Source organism: Phocoena sinus, chromosome 2 (assembly GCF_008692025.1).
Source record: "Phocoena sinus isolate mPhoSin1 chromosome 2, mPhoSin1.pri, whole genome shotgun sequence".
Classification (NCBI taxonomy): Eukaryota; Metazoa; Chordata; class Mammalia; order Artiodactyla; family Phocoenidae; genus Phocoena; species Phocoena sinus.
In genome coordinates this window covers 83055752-83074251 of record NC_045764.1, presented here as the reverse complement: position 1 = coordinate 83074251, position 18500 = coordinate 83055752, and the positions used below count along the sequence as shown (strand labels likewise).

Here is an 18500-nt window from a genome sequence, read left to right as displayed (position 1 = left end):
AAAAGAAATGAAAGTTTTCAAACTGAAATAGTTGCTCCATCACTTAAAGATGGTAAAAATGAATTTTCAAGCTTTAAAATGAATTTAAAAGCACATCAAGAAAAAAATTAAACTGAGTAAAATGTGATGTCATCAGAAAAAACAACACAAAGCAAAACAGGCAAAATTAATGTATTACATATATAAAAGCAATTTCAAAATAAAAATTCATTATTTGTATGTCAGTTATGTAACTTGGAAGTTCTAACTTAAACTGTAGTCTCTAAAAATAAAACCTACTTGTATAAGCAGATGCATCCTCTACTACATAGATTCCTAACCTATAGGGGTTTATTTCAAATAAATAAAAACTATTTTTTTCTAAACACAGATTAAAAGTACTAATAATTATTTCACTCTTACTCATAAGGAATATATCCATGAAGAGACAGTCAAGGATTAAAATTCACATCAACCATTACACTATACGTAATCTTATCATTTTCTCCTTATAAGTAAATGTTTGATGAGATGAGGCATGGGAAAGAAATCACACAAATAACTTGCTCCTGGTTGATGACAGGGGCCATTAGGAATGGCTATAATCAGAAATATCATTTCTGCTGTGCTGTGGAAACCTCTAAAGGTTTGATCAGAGCAATATATTCCTACCAATACTTCCTGAAGTGCCTGCTTCTCTTTCAGCCAACAGGACCCAATTCTCCATGCCTTGTGCAACTGCTCAAGGGCTGCTGCAGCTGACACTGAAGGAATGGTACAAGTGTGCAAGGGCCATCTCAGCAAAAGCCAAACTGCAGAAGAAGAACCTATTTGCCTTTAATCAAGTGGCTAAGTTTGCCACATTTATCCCAAAAAGCTGTTTTGTGGAATAGTCTTCTTCTAACATACTCACTGAGTAAAAATACCTTCTTCTAAATATACCTAAAATTTCAGCATTTCTCAGAATTTTATTTTTATTAGGTAATTTAAAAAAATTAGCCAATTTTAGCATTCTTAGGATTATTTTGCCAGTTTTGCTAATTAATCAATTCACTGAATTTACCAAATTTATTGACCACCAATATCCTATTTAACAATCTAAAAAGATAAAACACTCTTATTAGATGGGTAGTTTTAATAAATTCTGCATATATCTGAACTAAGTGACCAATTTTACTTTGCCTCAAGAGCTTTCACATTGTTTTCATAATTTTTTTCCGTAAATGAAGACCATTTTTCAGCAGATATGTGCTGTTCAATACAGTAGCCACTAAACACATATGGTTTTAAATTTAAATTAAACAAAATAAAAAATTCAGTTCCTCAGTCACATTAGCCCACATCAAGTGCTCAATAACCACATGTGGCTGGTGACTACTATACTGTACAGAACAGACATAAATTTCCATTATCAACAGAAAGTTTTATTGGACTGCATGCAACAAGATATTAATTTCATTCAATAATTTAAAATTCAAAGGTACAAAAGGGTACATGATAAAAATTCTTCCATCCAAACTCCCAGCCATGTACTTCCCTTCCTGGAGCCAACCAGCACTCACACAGCATTTTAAGAAATGTCCGATTTATCTCTGTCCCACCTCCCTGTACATGGAGAGCCTCTTCGGGTAGAAAAATAGAAAAGAACACACAGCTTGGGCTGCTGATCCCAAGAGCACAGAAATGGAGGGGCATAAAGAAGGGGAGGTAAGGGGCAGAATCGGGGAGAAACTTGGTTAAGGAAGAGGGAAACGAGAAAGGAGACAACAGATGCTCAAGAGCAAGACAAGAGTCTGAGGGTCCCAGCAACCTAGACCCAGTCTTTCTATAGCACTCTGAGGCTCTGACAATCTAACAAAACAAAACTGCTAGAAACCTTGTGAATAATTAAAGCATATCACTGTGTTTAATAATTTGAAGAACTAACAACCCAGAAAACTGATCCTTCAATGACTCTCTTTCGGTGAATAATAGAGCCCTAAGTGAGCAAGCATCTTTTATCTTAAATCTATTTCTTAGATTTCTATATCTTATTTTATAGAACTCAGTATCACTACAGGAAATGCAGTAAGCAATGTATTAAACGGAAGAGGAAATGAATTTGGCTCTTATTCCCCCTAACAAAACCCTACATCAATAATTTCAATACCATTGGGGTCTTCTCCTATCAAATAAGCTTATAAGACACAAAAGAATCTCTACGGTTCATTCCTCTAATTCCTCAGGTAAGTACATAATTTTTAAATCTACAGAAAAAAATGACTGTTCACAGGACTGCCCACAATGACCATCCAGGTAAGTGGGTGAGTAGTGGAAAGAAAAGAACAAATCTGGTCGGTTCTGCTGCCCTAGGTATGGAGAACATTTGAGAAGCAGTTCTATATGCGACCTTGGGAAATTGAGCCACATAGACTGTCCCTCTCGGTTTTCACTTTTCTAAGTGAAATATAATTAATTTTTCTTTTCTCATAGTTTTTGTTGCCAATCTTTAATCACATCCGACACTCTACTCTGAACACTACTCTCCAAACTGCTCGTTACCTCATTAAATAGCCAAATGGACTGAAATGCTTATATATAAAACATCTGTGTACCCCTCATTTTACAATGAAGAGATCGTTTTAAGTTCTAAAGTGTGACTCTCTCAAATTCATGATTCTTCTTGAACCCTGTATGGCATTACATTATTAACTTATGTTTAGCTTAAAAATCACCATGCAATGTAGAATCTCTGCCTCACTTTGTAAATGCAATCAATCTTCCTTCATCTCATATTTGGTGTTTCTGTAGTTTAATCTGTCTCACAAAATTATTCTACAGTTTATGCTGTTCATTTCTAAATGCCAAATAAAAATGCTTTGAAAGGGTTATGCTGGAAAAAAAAAAAAAACGGGTTATGCTGTATTTTCATTTAAATGATATTCAGAGAATCATAACATAGAGTATACTCATTTATATACTAAATTCCCCAAACCATCCCTCACAATGTTTATTACATATAAAGGCCCAAAGGCTAATATTATAAAGGACATAACCACTTTCACCTGACTATACAGGATTTGTCGAAAGACCTATGTTGTTTCATTGTTATGAAATAAAAATTGTACGTTTTTATCTTAAAAAAATTCTCTGTAGCTTGATAAACTATTACCTATGATGTATGAAAGATAATAAATTCCAACCAAAAGTAAATTTCAAATAAATCAAGCTGGCTTCATTAGAAATGTTAAAGAAAACAAATGAAAATTACAAGAGAGAGTATTTTTTTCTAAAATACCTCACTCTGCTTTCTTTTCTTAGTGAAAATATATCTAATAAATGTCTGTTGAAGTACTTCTTGTTTAACAAGGAAATGCCAAAGTCGTTTGACTGGAAGCGCAGAAGAATCCCGGGATCTAGTTTAAAAAAAAAAAAAAAAAAATCAACATATCACACTATTTTAGTCTATATTTTAGTCTATAGAAAATGTTTCATTATTTGCAGATAATTTTTTTAAATCCTCCATTATTGCAAAGAAGATACAGCATTAAGCTCAACAAAATTTTATAATTTATTTCACTTTTAATTTTTAGTTCTACAAATCATTCCTTCATCTAGCAATTAATTCTCTACAGATTCTCTAAATGGACAGGTTGAGCTGAGAGTCAACTGAATCTCTTATTATTCTCTTCTTTTTTTTTTTTTGCGGTACGCGGGCCTCTCACTGTTGTGGCTTCTCCCATTGCGGAGCACAGGCTCCGGATGCGCAGGCTCAGCGGCCATGGCTCATGGGCCCAGCCGCTCCGCAGCATGCGGGATCTTCCCAGACCGGGGCACGAGCCCATGTCCCCTGCATCAGCAGGCAGACTCTCAATAATAAGGGAAGCCCTTATTATTCTCTTTTTAAATTATACTTTAGATTGGTTCTGTTGGTTACAGCATATCACCAATGAATATAAATGAACATAAAGTCCCACATTTCATTTTTAACAGCTAACAAGCTAAATTTAAAGCCTTGCTCTTTCAAGCTTATGAGCAATACTCTAAATCATGGCTGGCTGCCTCAAAAAAAGCATGCTGCTTATCAAAAGGGGCCTAGATGGACAGATGGAAGATCAAAACAGCAATAAAAACCTTAATGTGTTTACTATTAAATTACTGACAAAAGGTCAGTAGCACCTTGTTTGAATATGTAGATTGTTATCCCAAAACATTTCTGTTAAGAGTTCCTAAAATGATGACAAAAATAAAGGTTTTGTCCTGATTATAAAATTAGTATGTCTATTTGAAGTACAGGTAATATGGGAAAAATAATTTTTTATCCAGATTTCTGATAGTTTCCTTGGCATATAGTGCTAGAAACAGGATTGCAAGTTCAAAGTTATGAGTGTTTTGAAGGCTGCTGGCATATTATTTTGCCAAACTGACTTCCAAAAAGGTTAAACCAAGCTACACTCTCATTACCATTGTAAGGGAATTCTTACTTGAATGGAGTATTTTCAGGTTCTAGCATTGCTTTATTTCGAAGAATAGCTGGTCCAGCTCCTACTGAAAGGTCAGTTGGATATGTGTTGACATAGTTGGGGGGAGGACCTTCAAATTCATCCATTTTCTCTTGCAAGATCTGCTCCCAATTCTCCAAGTTTTTAATCACAGCAATACCTAATGGTGATGTTACAGGCAACTCTAAAATGTAATAGAATATGATATTTTACTTTGATTAAAAATATTGACCATCACCACATATTTACAAGATCCAAATTCTTAGAGCCAAAACTTCTGAAAGTACAAATAAATCTGAAAATGTTAATCTAACACCATTTTGATATTTAATGCTTTGAACAAAACAGAAGACCAGCTTTCTAAAATGAGCTAAGAAAATGTTTAGCTTCTCCACAATGGTTTCCTGGTTTTTCTTCCAACCTTCTAGGTAGTCAGTGATTCTTGCCATATGAATTAAAACCACAGACTGGAGCCTAAGATAAATAAGACCTCATAACATCTCCAGTGCTGTATATTTTTAGTACCACATGTTCTTTTATATGGATTTTGTAAAGAGAAACTTGATGATAATTTGTTGTATTTAATAACATTAATTTTCAAATGCCAAACTTACCAGAGAATTCCAGTCCAGCAATGGGAAAGAAATTCTTGACATTGTGAAGTACTAGCTTAACCATTGTCAAATGTAGAAGAGCCCAGCTGTTCAAAGGGACAAATAAAAAAACTCTCCTTAATTGAAAAATAAAATCATGAGAATATAGTAATGATCCCTGTCAACTGTTTGGCCCAATCTCCCACCCAGAAAAAAAGCTGTTTTTTTCTAACAACTTACTATTAAAAAAGAGTACCTTTGTAGTCTCTGAAAACAAAAGGTATGCAACAATGTATTACACTTTCACTATCTGGAATACCTAATGGAAAGAGATTTACCATACACCTACATGGAATTTTAATAGCAGACCAATAAATTATGTATTTTTTCTCACTAAAAATGTTTGTGCCAGCTATTCTTTGAAACTGCATGTGAAATACTCTACTATCTAGCAATGTACCTCAAAGGTACAGAATTCCTAACCTGAAAACATAGGTCAGTTCTTGTATAAATTCATGATAGTAATGTTGCTAAAACTAGTAACATCAGGAACTTCTACAAAAGAAAAGACGAAAAGAAAAGAGGAAAGCTTTATTTACCTATAGGAGTTAGGGTCTTGGTGTTCCTGTATCTGTGTATCTGAAAAGAAAGCATCATCTCCTTCTTCATCACTATGAATGCTTTCATCAGAATCATATATAACTCCACTATCAGACAAAGGAAGAAATGGCTGCAATAAAATGTGAAGTTATTTTTAAATGTATAATTGGGTTATTTTTATCCTAACTTAATATTGAACATTTTAAATGGTGTCAACCTAAACTAAAATTTTCTTTTGAAAATGATACTAGACCTAGGAAAGTCAGGAAAACCAGGTTAAAACTCTCAGATTCAATAAAATAACTGAGTAGCTAGATACGACACAAATATTTTTTTTAAATCAATGGTCTTTTTCTTATATATCAGCAATAACTAGTTCAAAAACTCTGAAGAAAAAAGGTGCATTAAGTAACATAATACCAAAGGAAAAACTTTATGAAAACTGTGAAAGAGCTACAGTGAAGGAAATTACAAATCCCTCTAAAAGCTAAATAAGGAGACTGAAACATGTAAAGACTATCATTCTTTAATTTACAGGTTTTAGGTAATTGCAATAAAAATCCCCATGGGGATTTCTTTTCCTTTTCTGAAACTTGACAATGATTGTAAAGTTCATAGGGAAGAAAAAAATAGGTAAGATTAGCTAAGAAATCTTTCTAAAGTGAAAGATACTATTTCTTAGTGGATATTAAAATAAATAATTAAAATAAGTGCAGTCTAGCAATTGATAAGTGGAAAAATGTAGTCCAAGAAGAGTATATAAATAAGAAATTAATATATGACAAATATAACATCTTAAGTCGTTGGGAGGAAAGGAAGGACAACTAGTGTAAGTGTGAGAATAGAAGATAAAGAGAGTACCGAAGTCTGATCTTCACTTCATTTTAGATCAACAGGAGAGTTAGAAATTAAAAAAAAAGAATTAAAAAGTTAAAAAGAATTAGGAGGAAGACGGGCTTCCCTGGTGGAGCAGTGGTTAAGAATCCAGGTTCAAGCCCTGGTCTGGGAAGATCCCACATGCCGCAGAGCAACTAAACCTGTGTGCCATAACTACTGAGCCTGCACTCTAGAGCCCACGAGCCACAACTACTGAGCCCGTGTGCTGCAACTACTGAAGCCTGCGCGCCTAGAGTCCGTGCTCCACAACAAGAGAAGCCACCGCAATGAGAAGCCCGTGCACCGCAACAAAGAGTAGCCATCACTTGTAGCAACTAGAGAAAAGCCTGCACGCAGCAACAAAGACCCAACATAGCCAAAAATAAATAAATTTTTTTAAAAAAAAGGATGAGGCGGAAGAGAAGGTGGAGGAAACAAAGGAGGAGAAGATAACAAAAGTAAACATTTATTAGTGGAAAAGGACTTTCTCTGCTTAAAAACAATGTAACAAATCATTTTTTAGAAGTATGGATAGACATGACTAAGTAAACTTTTAAAAACTTCTGTATGTCAAAAACAAACAAAAGGCAAATAAATCATTTCTTAAAAGTATGGATAGACATGACTAAATAAACTTTTTAAAACTTCTGTATGTCAAAAACATAAACAAAATTAAAAGGCAAAGAATCTGGAAAAGGTATCACAAGTAAGGTAAATTGTTAATATCCTTAAAAATAAAGAGTTCATTAAAAGTAAGGAAAAACATTACAATTCCAATAGATAATTTTGTTCAGAACATGAACAGTCAATTCCTCACAGTAGAAAACCCAATGGCAATAGGTTCATTAACACTTTTTGATATCATTAATAGGAAATAAAAATTATTTAATCAAATTAACAAAAATGAAAAAGGAATACTTAATGAGGGTAAAGTCAGATGCATGCTCACTATTCTCGAGAGTATAAATCAGTAATCTCAAGATATATATATATAAGTATATATATATACTTCAGATATGTATCTGAAATAATCAGAATGTGAACAAGGCTTGTCTAAAAAGATACTAATCTCAGCATTTATAAAAATGAAAAAAATAAATACAGCAAATACTGATAGGCAAATGGTTATGTAAACTATAGTATACTCATCAAGCTGAATAGTTATTTGGTCATTAGAAATGATATGTACCTAGAAACAATGACAAACTCAGTAACAATGAGCACCCATATACCCACTTGTGGTTTCTAAATTATAATTTCCCACAAAAAGGAACCAGGTTCTTTGGAGGTTGCTCCCACTCCGGGGCAGGAAACATGCAAAATTAGCCTAGAATGACTTAAACTAGAAAGGAAAGAAACTCAAAGACTATTGGAAGAGTTCTCAAAAAGATTCAGGAGCCAACTGGAAGAGGCTCTTATTGGCAAAGATGGGACAATCTGAACATCCATAAGAATAATAACTGTACTGGATTAAAATACATAAAATATGTTTAAATCCATAATATAACAAAACAAAGTTCACTGCTTCCTCTGAAGGATGCTAGAGAATCAACTCATCACTTTGAAAACTGGCACAAGAAGCAAAGAATAAAGCACTTATCCTGTGTTTCTCTTTCAAAACGTAATTCAGGATAACCAAACAGATTGATGGAAGAAAGTATTCCAGCAAATAAATGAAGACTAAATGAGAAGATATCATTATCATAATTTTAAAACTACCCTAAATTTAAAATAATGGACTTAGGCAAAAATCGTCAACTAACATCTCAAAAAGAGAGTTTCCTGATGGAAATACACAAAACCACCTATGAAGTAATCCTGCACTCCCCTTTCCCTATCCAATCAGAATGGAATCTGATAAAGCCTCTAAGTTTAACTTTCACTTTACAGAAAAACAGAAATCAGGGGAACATGGTCAGAAGACCAAACATGGGGATGCCATCAGCAAAAGCCACCGAGAAATTTTAAAGGACAGATTTGGGGGTAAAAAATGGCGGCGGGGGGGGGGGGGATTTAACAAAGAGAGATGGAGGTAGAACTTATAGATTAAAAGAAACTTAAGACATATCAACCAATTGCAATGTGTGAATCTTATTTTGGACCCTGATTTAACAAACCAACTGTTCAAAAACATTTAAGGTATAATGGGGGAAAATGTGAACACTCTCTGGATACTTAATGATATTAAGGAATTGTGTGTTTATGTATGTGTGGTGTGTGCGGTGTGTGTGTGATAATGCTAGTGTGGTACTGGTTCAAAATCCTTCTTTTTAAAAAATAAATGGTGAAATATTTATGAATGGAATTTCATGATGTTTGGATTTGCTTCCAACCAATCTGGGGAGTGAGAAGAAGTATAAATGAAACACATGTAAAGAGGGAACACAGGTAAAGAAGGAAACCTATCAATAGAAGGTGATGTGCCTGAAAAAACAAAGTGCAGAAAAGCACACACCCAACATGGTACAAAATGGGACTATGTTGGATCTAGTCACGATGAGTATTCTGATCCCCAGAAAAGTTTTCTCTGCTTTGGAGAAACAGAGATATGTCATGGGGCCTCATGAAACCCATGGTCTCATGAAACCCTCAAATACCCATCCATCTCCTTCTGCTCTAATTTCATGCTGACCAAGGGAACTACTGATAAGCAGAAGAAGGGAAGTTAGATGGTTAGATACAGGTATTCCAGTCCCTAGAAAAGGATGATGCTGATTAAATGTTAATAAACTAACTTTTGGTTTATACCTAAGTCCCGTATGATTTTAATTTGTCTGGTCCATTTCAAGTATCTGATCATTCCTGAATGATTATTCATTTTCTGGAGTTGAGAGATTAATGTCTAAACTATGGTGATTCAGCCCAGAAGCTGCCCCGTCATTCCTGTGTGATGCAAACATAAGAGTTAATAAAACAGACACACATAAGGCTTGCATTCCTCACGCCCCTTACCTTTGCAACAAAATAATCCCACATACTGAGTTCAGGAGGAATAAACTTTTCTTTGTAAGATGGTCTTTCTGCAGGCACTGGTGGTGGGGTGGCATCCTTTACAGGTCTTCCAGGAACCAGCATGCGCATGGTAAACCTCCTGCGGTGTTTATCTATGTCTTCGGAAGGAACAGGAGGTGCTGAATAAAGATAGAAAAAAAAACCTGGCCTCATTTTCCATTATTAATTCAAAGAGTTAACCTTTCTTTTCATCCTACTCTTGCCATGTTTTCAGTGTAGACTAAATTACTTACATCTGTGCTTCTAAACTTTTCTAGTAACTGCATCAGTTGTCCAACAATCATGGCAGAGATGCATATGAGGATAGAGTATAAAAGATTAACTTGCAATGAAGCAGCCTATGTGCTATACAGAATAAGAATTCCAGCGATTCTATACACAGTGTATTAAATAAATGATATATTCAACAAATAGTACAAAGAGTGCTTGAGTGATTATTTCTGGCTGTGTTGTTCAAGAAAGATTCATTGAATGAATATGTAGGATGTAAAGCACGCCTTAAAAGAAAAGCAGAAGCTCATTGTGTAAACAGGAAGCTGACACCAGAAATGAATGACCAAAGGTTTGGCTAAATGAGGAGTAAACTTCTTTTGCTAGACAGGTGTCAGGGAGGGGAGTAACAACGACAGTCTGGAGTTAGGGTGGGACAAGCCTGTGGATAGGAAGCTGGGAGCTCATCCTATGGGCAATTCTCATGAAAGTGTCTTGAACTAGGCACAGGATGAGGTATAGTCTGCAGGATCAATTAGAGAGGAAGGTGGAAGAATCTGACACAAGAAGGACCTGAACTAGTATGGTGGGTGGTAAAGACCTAGAGGAAGTATTAGATATGAGAAATACATAAAAGAAACATCAAAAGGACTCAGAACTAATGGGATATGAGAGAACCAGAAAGAAGTCAACCTGGTCCTCTTCTGAAGCTCTGCGTCATAGAAAATGATAATTCTATCTCAAGTTCTCTTTGATGAATATGACCGCTTTTCACTCTGTCCATCACTAGGCTAAACCACTTTTATCTTTTTTTTAACTGAGGTGAAATTTACATAAAAGTAACCATTTTAAAGCGTACAATTCAGTGGCATTCAGTACATTCACTGTTGTGCAACCGCCGTCCCTATCTAGCTGCAAAGCATTCTCACTACCCCAAATGAAAACCCTATACCCATTAAGCAGTCACTCCCCATTCCTCCCTGCCTCTAGCCCACTGCAACCACCAGTATGCCTTCTGTCTCTATGGCTTTACACTATTCTGAATATTTCAAATAAATGGAAGCATGCAACGTGTGACTTTTTGTGCCTGGCTTCTTTCACTCAGCATAATATTTTTGAGGTTCATGCTAGCCATATAGCATGTGTTAATACTTCATTCTTTTTCTACAGCTGAATCACACTCCATTGTACTTATATACCACATTTTGTTTATCCATTCACTCTTGATGGTAATCCACAACTATCTTTTAAGTGGGCTATTGCCAGAGCCTCCCACGTAGCCTCCCTACTTTTATTCTTTCACAGTCTATTCTCCACACAGCAGTTAGAGTGGGTCTTTTGAAAACCTAAATCAGATTATGTCACGCCTCTGCTTAAAACCCTCCAGTAGTTTCCTATCTTTCTTTAGAACAACAACGATAGTTTTACATGACCCATGAAACCCTCAATGACCTTGGCCCCAGTTACTTATCTTACCTCATCTCTGACCACACTCCCCTGAGTCAGGATAGCCATTCTGGCCTCCACTGTAGTTCCTGGAAAAGGTCAAACTAGTCCTACCTCATGACTTTTGCACTCACTGCTCCGTCTGCCTGAAATGCTCTGGCCCCAGATATCAGCACGATCTGATTCCCACCTTCCTTAGGACTCTGCTCAAATGCTATCTAATCAGAAATGTGTCTTCTGATCACCCTAACTAAACTGTTCCCGTCCCCTTTCCCTCATCATTCTCTGTCCAGTCACTTTCTTTTATTTTTATCGTAGTTCTTCCCATACCTGAAATATTATCACTTGCTAATTTATTGTGTTTACCTCTACTGGATGTAAGCTTCATGAAGGTAAGGGATTTGTCTGTTTCGCTCACTCCCATACCCCAAAAGCCTGGCATAGAGCAGGTGTAAGTAAATGCAAACATGAATACGTACTCAGAGGTTTAAGCATGATGATTTGATGAATGTATTACCTACCATGAAAAAATAATAGAAAACTCAGGAAGAGAAAAGAAGTGATTTGGGAGGAAAACTTTTAAATTTACAGTGGACTACAAGTAGGTAGGAAGATGGAAATTAAGAGTCATCCACATGCAACGGGAGTGGAGACAACGCAAGTCGATAAGACTGCCTACCTTACTCTGACTTACGTAGGAACCTATCCATCTGATGTGATCTTGGGCAGTAAAGACACAGGTTAGAACCTGTGCCATTTAAACTCTCTGTGCCACTAACTCCTCATCTGTAATATGACCATTTCTAAGGATGAATTAAGACAGACAATTTCTGTGTTTCAGCGCCAAGGTGTAAACCCTTCCCGTGGCGTCAGTCTATATCTTACCATCCTACCATCTAAAAAAGTGGACTAAAAAAATCTATTTTGGTCCATAAGAAAAAAAAAAGAGGACAGAAAATGGAATTTAAAAACCATGTGCATGATGGAACAGCCTTCTTGCCTATTACCATGAACTTAATCTGAAGCCAACTACTGGTATACTCTGTAAAGATTATGAGGATTTATTTAAATCTTTCTCTAATTAAAAACTATCCTTTTTCCATGACCTTATTCCTTAACATTGTCTCCTTCCTTACCATTACCTTTCCTTTTTTCTTTTTTATCCTCCTCAAATTTGTCCTGGTTTACCAAAAAATGTTAAACTGAAACTATATTCTTTATTCTAACATGAGTTTAGTTATTTATTACCCTAACAAGAGTGATTATACCTTAAACATCAGTGATTTTCAAAATAAAAATTCTTAAAACATTAAAAAAAATCTTTTACTTTCACATTGGAAACTATTTACATTTACATACCTTATTGGTATCAAATTTATCTTACCTGAAATATTTTCGGATTGTCTTTGAGGCTTCACAACAAGTTTTATACCTCCCCCAAAAACAGCAGCCCACATTCGATTGTTTAATGGGTGGGCTGCAAGTCGAAATAATTCATTGGAGGAATTTGTGGCAAGAGCATGTATCAATAAACTTAAGTACACAGCAACAACAGCTTCACACAACAAAATGTTCAATTTTGGCTGGTCTTCATCTTGGGCTGAACTCAAGAGATTAATAAGTGAACTCACACCTGTAAGGGTATATAATATTGTAAGAAGTCTATCAGCATAAAGCTCCAGAAGGAAAAAAAAATCCAAATTTGCAGTTTAACCAAAATTATGTATCTATATTATACTATATATATAGTGTGAATATATACACATGGAGATATATATATATATATCCGTAATCTGAGCAACAAAATGATAGGAATGGTTTATAAGCTATAGAATAAAATAAGAATCCATTCATCCCTACTGATATAATAAATGAGTGAATAAATAAATTAAAAGAAGAGGAGAGAAAGCTCTTCCTTACAGAACAATTTCAACTAATACGTAGAAGGAAGGATAGCATTAGAAAATCACCATCTAGTAATCCCCACAGTAATATCTGATTCAGTCAGGAGTCATCACTGGATGCTATAATTAGTGGGTAAAAGTATGATATTTTACACAATCTCAAACATTCTCTTCAAGAGATACTCACTAATTGCAAAGGAAAAGAAAGTAACTTTACAAAGGAGAAATCTGGCAGAAACTACCGTACAAAGTGATCAAAGTTAATGGCACCAGTAATGGGACCAAGTGGCATCATGTGCCTCTTGATATTTTACAGCGAGAGGGGTACAGTCTCTCTTCATAACCCGAATCTAATACTCAGAAGACATCAGAAAAACCCAGATGGAGGGACACTCTAAAAAATAATTGGCTAGTACTCTTCAAAAGTGTCAGTGTCATGAGAGACAAAGAAAGAAGGAGGAATACGTATTAGAGGAGATTCATGAGACAATACAACTAAATGTTACATGGAAGACCTCAGTGGGACAACAGGTGAAATTGTCCAAAAATCTATAGATTAGAGAGCAGTATTGTATCAATATTAAGATGCTGAATTTGATAACAGTGCTATGGTTATGTACAATAAGAGAATGTCTGTTTTTAGGAAAGATAAACTGATACATTTAGATGTAAAGGGGCATCATGTCTGCAACTTACCCTCAAATATTTCAGAAAAAAGTATATATTCACACGGACACACAATAAGAGAGTGAGAGAGGAGGAGTGAATGACAAAGCAAGTATGGTAAAATGTCACTGTCTGGGGAATCTGGGTGAAGGTTACACAAGAATCGTTTGTACCATTTTTGAAACTTTTGTTAAGTCTGAAATTATTTCAATAAAATGTCAAAACGACAACAATACGTTTTGAGAAACTTATGCATAAATGAATTTTAAATACACACTTGGAGTCCGTCACTTCCTTCTACTGCCACTCTTCACAATGATCATTAACATGGAACCACAGAGTTATAAAGCAAGTAGAGCAAAAATTAAATGACGTGGCAGACGAGGAAAGTATATTAAGAGAGTGGAGAAGGTTTGAAATAACTGTTATGGAGAGTGAGAAAGAGCCAACCGGAGGAAGAGGACTGGCAGACACCATAATATATGTGCCACAGAATGGTCACTCCTTTCCTAACGTACATCTACACTCTTGAGAATAACTGTATGCTGAGGTATCTGTGAAAAAAAGCTCTGTGATACTGGCTCTCTAAGATTCTAATTCGGGATGTCTAAGGATAAGAAACATGACGTGCTCACCCTTGCGAAGGATGTTAAACCTTGCTTTTTTATGCTGGTCAACACAGCTGGTTTTTGAAGCCTTAACTTTCTGAGTCTTCAGACAACATTACAGTACTTAAGAATTCCTAATCCATGGCAGAAAACATCATCAAAAACAAACAAATAAAAAACTATTCACCAAATCCACAAACACCAACAATCAGGAAACTAGTTGGTGGCTTTGTAAAAAGGAGTTGCCAAATAGAAGATTAAAAAACAAACAAAAAACACCACTCAAATTCTCACCAGGCCATTGAGCAGGAGAAGAATTTGGTGTTGCATGTTCTTCAATGCTTTCTGTCCTTAGCCTTCGACGATCACTTAAAAGAAGTCCTTGATAAGCCATTCCTGTAAACTGGTTCCCTTCTGTCTGACTGCTAAAACAAATAAGGTTCAGTTATTTATCGTCTTTATAGAGGTAACAAGCAATTATACCCTATACGTATTTATTTTAGATAACTGTAACAAAAACAAAACTCTTAAAACTGAGTTCACTGTTCTAATAAAAACTTATTTCAGAAAGTTCTTTAAATTAGTTACAAATATTTATCAATAGCTTTTTAAAACAAAATACCAAATTTTCTATTTAGGTAGATGACATTTCAGTCATTAAAACCTTTTCCAAATGCCACCTAATACTTAAAAATCTTTTCTATATTCACTTACTTGTATTTTTTTTAAAGTCTGCTGTAAGGAGACTACTGATGGTACTAAGATATATCAGAAAGTTTCAGGGCACTATTTTGTTGCATTTCTTAGTTCTGTAAAGTCGTGCAAGCTCAACTCTGAATTAAAACATCAACTAAAATCTGAAGAATCCTATTTTAGAAATACCTAGTCCTAAAGCCAAATGTGCCCAAATATTTACTTCCCTCATCTTTATGGAGTGAGGCAAGTACAAAAGAAGAAAATAAATCTGACACCCTGGAGAGTCAATCACAGCCTAAAAACTAGAAAATACACATTTAAACAAAATTTATTTGGATTCTTATCTGGCACCATCTTAAGCAGTGACTGATATCCAACAAGTTGTCTTTGATCATTAAGATGACCACAGGGCTTCCCTGGTGGCTCAGTGGTTGGGAGTCCGCCTGCCGATGCAGGGGACACGGGTTTGTGCCCCGGCCCGGGAGGGTCCCGCATGCCGCGTAGCGGCTGGGCCCGTGAGCCATGGCCGCTGGGCCTGCGCGTCCGGAGCCTGTGCTCCGCAGTGGGAGGGGCCCCAATAGTGAGAGGCCCGCGTACCGCAAAGGAAAAAAAAGATGACCACAGTCAACCAAACAAATTCTTTTTCACTTATTTACATTTCTACGTTTTTGTAGTTACTTAGACATGGCCTTATTAGGCTAACATCAGAGAACAGGCCATTTTGAGAGAGTAATTCCCTATGCAATAACAAATCTTCCCACAAGAGGCTGCTGAATTTATAAGAAAAAAATCTAGATATATCTGTAATATAAATTTAATGTGATTCTATTTATATTACAAACTTTTCATTTATTCATATAATCCATTTAAATCTAGGTCATCTTTCCAAGTGATTCAATTTCTTATACTGCCCTAGTCATTAAAATACAGAATATACACCGATGAAGGCAATTAGACATTTAACAAAAATTCAAACCATTACATCTATTGATATCACTTCTAAAGACATACAGAAATGGGTAAGTAAAATAGATTTTAATAGTTCAACGTTAGGAATGTACTTTCTCATTTTTCAAAAGTTCTTCCTCTTTCAACTGAAAACCAAACAAACAGAAACTAATCTAAGGCTAAAAGGAATAGTTCCTAAGGGGGAAAAAATAAGAAAACTTCGTATCATAAATTACTTTGGATAGTGAACACTTCCTTTTTTGAAAACAAAAAAAAAAAGATGGTGATGATAATTTCCTTTACTATTAGTCATTTTCTATATGTCTCTGTTGTTACTAGGTAATAGCTAAACTAAACAAATAATTATTTTATTTCCCATTCTCATCTATTAAAGTACACATGGTGGTCATATTTGAGGATTTTTCAGTCCCTAGGAAGCAGAACTTTAATATAACTCTGGAACAGTTTAATGCTTTTGCTGTATTAATACTATTTGGGTAATTTTTCTTTATTTTTTTTACCTGTAGCTATGACTGTCACATAATGCTTGGTAAATTGATGCAGAAAGCGATGCTGCTAGTGAATGAAGTGTGTGCACCTAAAACCAAAACAGCCACAATTACATTTTGTACTAACATTTCTACACAACAGTAGTATGTTAAAAATCAGAAAATACCCAGGAAACTAGCAATATCATAAATAAAACTAGGTCCTACATGAGACTACTAACTCTACCTTAAAGCTTCTAAAATAAAACTCATCCAATTCAATATCCATGCTCACAACCAAGCTAACTGATTCATATGCCTCTTTAGCAAATATTTATTACTGTGAGCCTGCCACTTAGCAGGCCCTAAGCAAAGTGCCAACGTTCACATTGCTGGGACTGTGTCCTAGCCTGCTAATGAATAGCCTAAGTAGTAATACTCAAAAAAAGCAGAACCAAAATAAGCATAGAATTTTTAGAGCTTTTATGTAAAGTTGCCTTATGAAAACTTCTCCTTGATGAAACTAAAAACTTGATCTTATCAGTAAGAATGAATTAAATGTTTAGAAAGTATATCAATCACTGTCTGAAATGGTTAATTTTCCAGAAAGCAAGTAATCCACTTAGTACTTAGAAGTAATGCAGTCTTAGAATTTTAAATTTTGAAAGTTTAAAAATTATCAATATAATATAAAAACCACATCCTACAATGCCACACTGAATCAGCATTTTGAGACTCACACAATCTTAAAATTTGAAGGGATCTTAGAAACAGTTTCATACTTTTTGAAAACTTATCCAAATTTCTAGGAACTAGAAATGCTTACTTAGAGCTTATATGCATTGAATGCATTTTCTGCATTTCCATATTCACCTATCAAACAATTTAAGTAATCTCTGCTAAAATACTGATACAGATTAATTAATGCTATGGATTAGAAGTCTCTAATAGGATGATATAACCAGTAAACCTTGGGTCCTTCAGAAGAATGTACTACCAGAGATTGAATGTGCCTTTCAAACAAAAAAATTAAACATAAAAATATTGGGGACCTGAAATGACATCAGCCACTGGAATTGGAAAAAGTATAGTACCAATACACTTAGGCTAGCACAGTGGAAGTCTGATCATCTCTCCAGATCCTGCCACACTCCCTACCTGTTTCTTAGAATCTATCCATTTTTAAGTTTTCAGCATAGGATATAGTTTTAATTTGGGGTAGCAACTCTGCCAAAACTCCAATTGCCCCAAACTATTCCACAGCCTCCAACAAAACACAGTCATCAGGGAGACAGTAATGAGGGTACTTTCTCTGGGACTATTTCTAATCAATCATGGTTCTCTCAAAGATACCCCCCTGCACTTATATTTTCATAATATCCTGGCATCTAAGCAAACAGTTATAAATATTTCTACTTAATGATTCATTTAAATGAGATGGAGAATCCAAAGGAATATTTGGCAAGAATACTGTCTAGAAAATGAATTTTATTACCAAAAAAGTATTTGTCTGTCTTAAAGGAAGATAATAAGTTTTCCACAAGTAAGAAGAAACTATCATATTAATTTCAGGTATACAGCACAGTGGTTCAATATTTTTATAGATTATCCTCCCCTTTAAAGTTATTACAAAATAATGGCTCTATTTCCCTGAGCTGTACAATATATCCTTGTTGCTTGTCTATTTTATGCTTAGTAGTTTGTATCTCTTAATTCCCTACCCATAATGTGCCCCCCCCCCCACCACACACACACACACACTTTGGTAACCACTGGTTTGTTCTCTATGTCTGGGAGTCTGTTTCTGTTTTGTTATATACAGTCATTTGTTTCATTTTTTAGATTCCACATATAAGTGATAACATATGGTATTTTTCTTTCTGTCTGACTTACTTCACTTAGCTTAAACTCCATCCAAGCTGTGGCAAATGGGAGAATTTCAAGAATGCTTACTTTCAAATTACATTCATTGGACAAATGGTCTTGAACTAGT

At 35.1% G+C, this 18500-nt stretch overlaps 1 protein-coding gene across 5 annotated transcripts in view; it reads right to left on the bottom strand.

The window, feature by feature from the left end:
- Positions 1-18500, bottom strand: part of DMXL2 (Dmx like 2) — a 178388-nt gene that overhangs the window by 9823 nt on the left and 150065 nt on the right. For 4 of the 5 annotated variants that reach the window (XR_004348327.1, XM_032621915.1, XM_032621919.1 and 1 more), the window contains 8 exons: positions 16541-16617; positions 14670-14800; positions 12582-12830; positions 9482-9660; positions 5653-5783; positions 5075-5160; positions 4443-4644; positions 3257-3374 (listed from right to left, as the gene is read on the bottom strand). Coding sequence is in view for 4 of the 5 variants with exons in the window: in XM_032621915.1 (XP_032477806.1) it covers positions 3257-3374; positions 4443-4644; positions 5075-5160; positions 5653-5783; positions 9482-9660; positions 12582-12830; positions 14670-14800; positions 16541-16617 (1173 nt within the window). In the remaining variant the exon portion in view is untranslated. The remainder of the gene's footprint in view (positions 1-3256; positions 3375-4442; positions 4645-5074; positions 5161-5652; positions 5784-9481; positions 9661-12581; positions 12831-14669; positions 14801-16540; positions 16618-18500) is intronic. The other variant, XM_032621916.1, reaches the window with a different exon arrangement.